The 6065-nt window shown below is 54.9% G+C and overlaps 1 protein-coding gene across 1 annotated transcript; it reads left to right on the forward strand.

Moving 5' to 3' along the window:
* The first annotated feature begins 1410 nt into the window (after nt 1-1410).
* EXOSC4 (exosome component 4) lies at nt 1411-4821 on the forward strand. Its single transcript, XM_008571681.1, has 3 exons — nt 1411-1596; nt 4084-4290; nt 4414-4821. The coding sequence occupies exons 1-3, from the start codon at nt 1426-1428 to the stop codon at nt 4771-4773; spliced, it is 738 nt and encodes a 245-aa protein (XP_008569903.1). The 5' UTR covers nt 1411-1425; the 3' UTR covers nt 4774-4821.
* The last annotated feature ends 1244 nt before the right edge of the window (nt 4822-6065 follow it).

Genomic DNA, 6065 nt, shown 5'->3' on the forward strand with positions numbered 1-6065 from the left:
CAAACAACACAACCCCCTTCTGAAAGGGTGACGGAATCTGCATTCTCAAAGGGAAAAAGGAGGCCCATTTGATTGCAGTGTGGGAGCTGGATGGAATGGGCGAGCACAAGAGCACCTGAGAGGGCCTGAGAGGTGCCAGGTGTGGGCCATGCTGGGACACGGGCCTGGTCACCTCCCTGATACCACCTCAGTGACCCTTCAGTGCCTCTTCCTCTTCTCTGTCACTGTTGCAACTCACTTGCTTCAGCCTTCCACTTTCTCACTTGGAGCATGGGATGTGACTTCCTGAGCCCTGGGAAGGAAATAAGCTCCTTGCTGGTGATACTGACCACTGGGAAACAGGTACATGGAGACAGCAGGTACCCGGGAGGAAAGTCTCCCTTATTTTTCCTTCCTGTAGACACATCCTCTGTTCCATTGGATTGGACTGACATGAGAGGCTGGAATATGCCAGGACCAGAAAATGCAAGAGTGGGGGCCGGCCCGTGGCTCACTCGGTAGAGTGCGGTGCTGACAACACCCAGGCCGCGGGTTCGGATCCTATATAGGGATGGCCGGTTTGCTCACTGGGTGAGCGTGGTGCTGACAACACCAAGTCAAGGGTTAAGATCCCCTTACCGGTCATCTTTAAAAAAAAAAAGAAAAGAAAATCCAAGAGTGACAACATGATGTCAGGAATACTGCAAGTTGGCAAAGTTTATTTTTAAAAATCCTAACTTGGGGCTGGCCAGTTAGCTCAGTAGGTTAGAGGAAGGGGTTATAACACCGAGGTCAAGGGTTCATATCGCCACACAAGCCAAGTACCCACCAGCCGCGCGCGCGCGCGCGCACACACACACACACACAATCACAAGGTATTCTTGGTGAGGAAGGAGGGAAAAGGACCTCATGGTCTTACACTTCGAGCCTTCACCAAGAACCCCGCTCCTGCTGTTCCGTCCCCCAAGTGTAAGCCCCTGGACACACACCGACTGTCCACCACGGGGCAGCGGTGGGAATCCATCCTGGTGCATCCACCCCATGGGTATCAAGCAGCTAACAAAAGAATTACCGAGAGCTCGCAGGATTATCTGGGGGGTATTCCACAAGGGTTTTTTTTTTTTTTTTTTTGTCTTTTGTCTTTTTCACCGCCGCTGCGCAGGGACGCGCCTGGGCGCACGTGCGGTAGGACTCGCGTCGGCTTTTAGACCGACAAGTGTGAAAGCGGGAACAGAAGCCGTGTCCCGGGCCGCGAGGACGAACGCCCTGACGGACGCCCCGCAGGCCACCCCGCCGGGGCCGGAAGTGGAGCCGGGCCGCCGGAAACCGGAGCTCCCGGGAGGTCGAGTCGGGCGGGAACCGTAGTTCTCCGGGACCGGAAGTGCAGCCGCACCGCCGGAAGCCGTAGTTCTCTGGGCGGCGGAGGGCGGACGGGCTGCTGGCGCTATGGCGGGGCTGGAGCTCTTGTCCGACCAGGGCTACCGGGTGGACGGGCGGCGCGCCGGGGAGCTGCGCAAGATCCAGGCGCGGATGGGCGTGTTCGCGCAGGCCGACGGCTCGGCCTACATCGAGCAGGGCAACACCAAGGCACTGGCGGTGGTCTATGGGCCGCACGAGGCGAGTGCGCGCGGGAGGAGGAATCGCACAGCGGGAGCCGCGGGGCCGCTGGGCCGAGCGGAGGCGCGGGCGGGGGGCGACGGCCTGCGCGCCCCGTTCATGCAGCACATGCTCAGGGCCGCACCCACTAGCAGTAAAGGCCCGGGTCCTCACAGTGCGCGGTACGGTGGTCCCTGCCTTTCTTATCGCCGGTGTTCCCGCGCCCACCACTCTTCGGCGACTCCTCAACATGCCCGGCACTCGCCCACTGCTCCCACATCTCTCATCCCTCTACTCCTGTTCAGCACAGGTCCTGCCCCCTTTCACAAGCAAACCACTCACAAGTCAAGTGTTGGTGGAAATGGAAGCCAGCTTTTATTCAGGAGCATCGGGGACCTGGGGAGAGATGTTGGGCTAACCCACTTCTCCGGCAAACCTGAAGGAGAACGGCCAGACTAAAGCCATCTCAAAGATTCAGGTTTACTGAGGGCTTTTTAAAGAGGGGGCTGAGGAAATGGAAGATGGGAAATGAAAAGCAGGAGGGAGGGAGACCTGAGCTTAGGGGGCTTCATGCAAGGAGCCAGGTGCAAGGTCTCCCCAAGGCTGGTTTCTGCTCCTGTCCATGCTGTTATCTCAGGGTCCTGCGGGAGGGATGGGGTCAGCATAGCTTTAGTGATGTCTTCTTTAGTATCTGAAGGTCTGCGTAGTATATGTCTTTTTGCAAGCTTGCAGCCTCAGGCTGGCTTGGAAAATTTACATTTATGTAAATAATGCCATCTTGCCCCATAAGGAAGGTTCAAAATATCAAATAACCATGGGAAAAGAGGAAACCCAGAAAAATGCATGCCAAGGAAAAAAAACTGTTGCTTTGCTTCCCACGAATTTGTCATCCCTCTTTCCCTGGGTGATGGAGTCACATAGGATTACTCTAAGCCCATCTCTTTGGAGCAGTGAGAAGCCCCGACGTGGTTAATCTCCCAGAACCCTCAAGAGAGAGGCATTCTTTCCATTTGGGAAATTAACCACGAATTGGGGTTCTCTTCCCGCATTTATTCTCCAGACCAGGAAGTTACAGGAAGAGAACACAGGTGGGGTTATAGTTTAACAATGTAGGCTGGTAACATTCAGTAAAACAAGCAAAGTGATATTCCATAAGGCAATTTAAGTGATCCACCAACAAAAGCTTGACCTTAGCAAACATTCTTTCTCCCTACACAGCTTCCCAGTATCTTTACATATCAATCAGTAACTTGTCTGTCTTTGAACCAGCAATCTTGCTGTGTTACAATTCTTCATCTTACAACAGAGACTATAGCCTGGGGAAATCTTCCTGTTTTTTGCAAGGTCAACATTTTATATGTACTTTTAAGAAGTTAGACTAAACCTGAAAGTACAAAAACTAGGCCCTGTGAAATATATTTGCTTTACAGTATACTCCACAACTGTGTCCTTTTAAAAAGTTTTAGAGCCCATGCGGTTTTAGGTCCCAAAATGACTTCAGTCCTGCTCACTCCAACACTCTGACATCACAGCCAGGATGACACCTCCGCACATCACCTTACCCACATTGACACATCCCTTACTATGATACACACTTCCTTGCCTTTCTGCACCTACCACCTTAAATGTCAGTTTTTACTTAATCTTTCTCATCAATTTTTCCTCACTGGAACATCAGCTCCCTGAGGATGTGGACTTAAAGTAAAACCATCTGGTTTTACTGTTGTCTCCAATGCCGTAACAGTGCCTGGCCAGCACAGGCACCGAAAACATGTTTGCTGAGCTCATGAGTGTGGGAGCCCACTTTCCCAAGAAGAGGGAATCAGGACAGCTAAGGCCACAGGGCCGAAAACAAGCACGGCACTTTCTGCGGAGCAGAAAGATGGCTGGTGGGGGCCGGCCTGGTGGCACACTGGAGAGTGCGCCGCTTGAGAGCGCAGTGGCGCTCCCGCCGAGGGTTCGGATCCCATGTGGAGACCGGTTCCCGCTCACTGGCTGAGCGCGGTGCGGGCGCGACACCGAGGGTTGCAATCCCGTTACCGGTCAGTAAAAAAGACAAAAAAAAAAAAAAGATGGCTGGGGGGGAGAGGGATAATTCCGAATTAGATTGAGAAACAGTCTGCAGGGAGGTGAGGACTCAGGACTTTGTAGACCAGGGAAAGGATCTGGGATTTTCTTTCACGTAATGGGAAGCCTTTAGAAGGTAAGTAGAATGTGAGTGTATAGGTGAGACAGAATCAGACTTGATGTTTCTAAATGCATTCTGGCCACAATGTGGAAAATGGGTTGGGAGAGAATGGGGCAAGGACGGAAACAAGGAGGCCAGTTAAGAGATGCATACCAGAGGTGAGGGTGACTTGGAGACTGGCAAGTGGACCTCCCTCAGGCTTTGTTTTGGAGGTAAAATAGTCATCCCTGGCTGAAGTGGAGAGGGAGACTGAGCCACAGAGGACTGGGGAGTAGGAGCTGGGAGAAGTGGGCCTGGCTCATGTGTCCTTCCTCCTCCAGATTCGGGGCTCTCGCGCTCGGGCCCTGCCTGACCGGGCCCTGGTGAATTGTCAGTATAGTTCAGCAACCTTCAGCACAGGCGAGCGCAAGCGGCGGCCACATGGGGACCGTAAGTCCTGTGAGATGGGTCTGCAGCTACGCCAGACCTTCGAGGCAGCTATCCTCACACAGCTGCACCCTCGTTCCCAGATTGATATCTACGTGCAGGTGAGCTGGCTGCAACCTCAACCCTGGGAGGGAAGGGACTGGAGGGTGTGAGGGTGGATGGGGGTGCTAGAGGGTGGGGATGGCAGTGTGATGGACTGATGCCCCTGGGGCTGTTCCCCACAGGTGCTGCAGGCAGATGGTGGAACCTATGCAGCTTGTGTGAACGCAGCCACGCTAGCAGTGTTGGATGCTGGGATACCCATGCGGGACTTTGTGTGTGCATGCTCAGCTGGCTTTGTGGATGGCACAGCCCTGGCAGACCTCAGCCACGTCGAGGAAGCAGCTGGGGGCCCCCAGTTGGCCCTGGCCCTGCTGCCAGCCTCAGGCCAGATAGCACTGCTTGAGATGGATTCCCGTTTACATGAGGACCACCTGGATCAGGTGCTAGAGGCCGCTGCCCAGGCTGCCCGAGATGTGCACACCTTGCTGGACCGTGTGGTTCGGCAGCATGTGCGAGAGGCCACTATCTCACTGGGAGACTGAGCACCCCAACACCCATGTCCACAATAAAGCTCCTCTGTTCACACATTCCTCACTGTACTTTGACTTCCCCACAGCACTTCCAGAGTGGCACGGAGCTCTGCAGAGCCTGGACTCGTGCTGGCTCCTGGGGATGACCAGAGACCCTCCTGCACATGTGAACTATATACTTCTTTGTAGCCTCAGGATGCAAACCCTTAAGAGAAAGATGGGGGGGGGGAGGGTGTCCCTGGGTGGAGAGAGCAGCACGTGTCAGGAAGGGTTTGAGGCAGCTGAGCAGTGAGGTGGGGCCTGACAGAACTAGCCAGGCCATTAGACTAAGGAGTCTGTTAATGCTCACCCAGTACATCCAGGGTTCTCAGCACAAGGGTTGAGGGAGAATTCAGCTGGCTATAGGTACTCACGAAAGATGCAGAGGACCTCATCCCATATCCTCTGGACTATGACTTGGACTAAATGCTCCCCTTCCTACTAGGTGTCCCGTGGGCCTTTCCTGCTGCTTACCTTGAGCTCAAAAAGTACAACAGACACCTGTTGTCACCTGGAGTCTTCTCTCCTCAGCGCCGATCCTTGCTAGGTGTCCCGTGGGCCTTTCCTGCTGCTTACCTTGAACTCAAAAAGTACAACAGACACCTGTTGTCACCTGGAGTCTTCTCTCCTCAGCGCCGATCCTTCCCCCTGCCCCATCACTGCACCCTTCTCTTCAGCAAACTCCTTCATCCACCTCCTGCTTTCAGCTCCTGCAGGTGGTGCTTCTCCCCTAATATCCCAAGGACTTCCTGGCCTAGACTGGAACACTACGCTTCCCGCTATGTGCGGCATACGTCCAAGCTACACGGAAGCCCATTCTGACCAGCAGAACAATCCACATCCTCCCTGCAGTCATCTGACTGATGACCTCGGTGTGGGCACACGCTGACTCCATTTGGGCGCCCACTGTCATTTTTGGCGACTGACATCTACACAAACGATTCTTCCAACGCCTGAGCCTCTCGGTTCACAGTAGTCCCCTGACTTCGCACCCGTTCCACGATCATTCACAATCGCCCGTGGCATCCATACGCTGGCCGCCGCCGCCTCCGGCTTCCACCCACCGCTCATCACCTCTGACTCCTGCGAGCCTTCCACCGGCGCTTTCTCGCTGCCCCCGACAGCCTGGCCCATGGTCGGGCATTTTCACTGCTCTCCTCCGACGTCGTGCACGGCCGGTCCGACCCTCCCGGAGGCCTCTCCCCGTCGGCTCCGAAACCCGGGCCCGGGACCGCGCCCGGAGCTCCGTCAGCCAACTTTGCTCA

The sequence above is a fragment of the Galeopterus variegatus genome, unplaced genomic scaffold (genome assembly GCF_000696425.1).
Source record: "Galeopterus variegatus unplaced genomic scaffold, G_variegatus-3.0.2 Scaffold711, whole genome shotgun sequence".
Taxonomy (NCBI): Eukaryota; Metazoa; Chordata; class Mammalia; order Dermoptera; family Cynocephalidae; genus Galeopterus; species Galeopterus variegatus.

Bases quoted from the DNA above. Each gene is read 5' to 3' on its own strand.
- EXOSC4 (XM_008571681.1), top strand. From the start codon at position 1,426: ATGGCGGGGCTGGAGCTCTTGTCCGACCAGGGCTACCGGGTGGACGGG. The intron at 1,597-4,083 runs GCGAGTGCGCGC...TTCCTCCTCCAG, and splicing joins TGGTCTATGGGCCGCACGAG to ATTCGGGGCTCTCGCGCTCG. The intron at 4,291-4,413 runs GTGAGCTGGCTG...TGTTCCCCACAG, and splicing joins AGATTGATATCTACGTGCAG to GTGCTGCAGGCAGATGGTGG.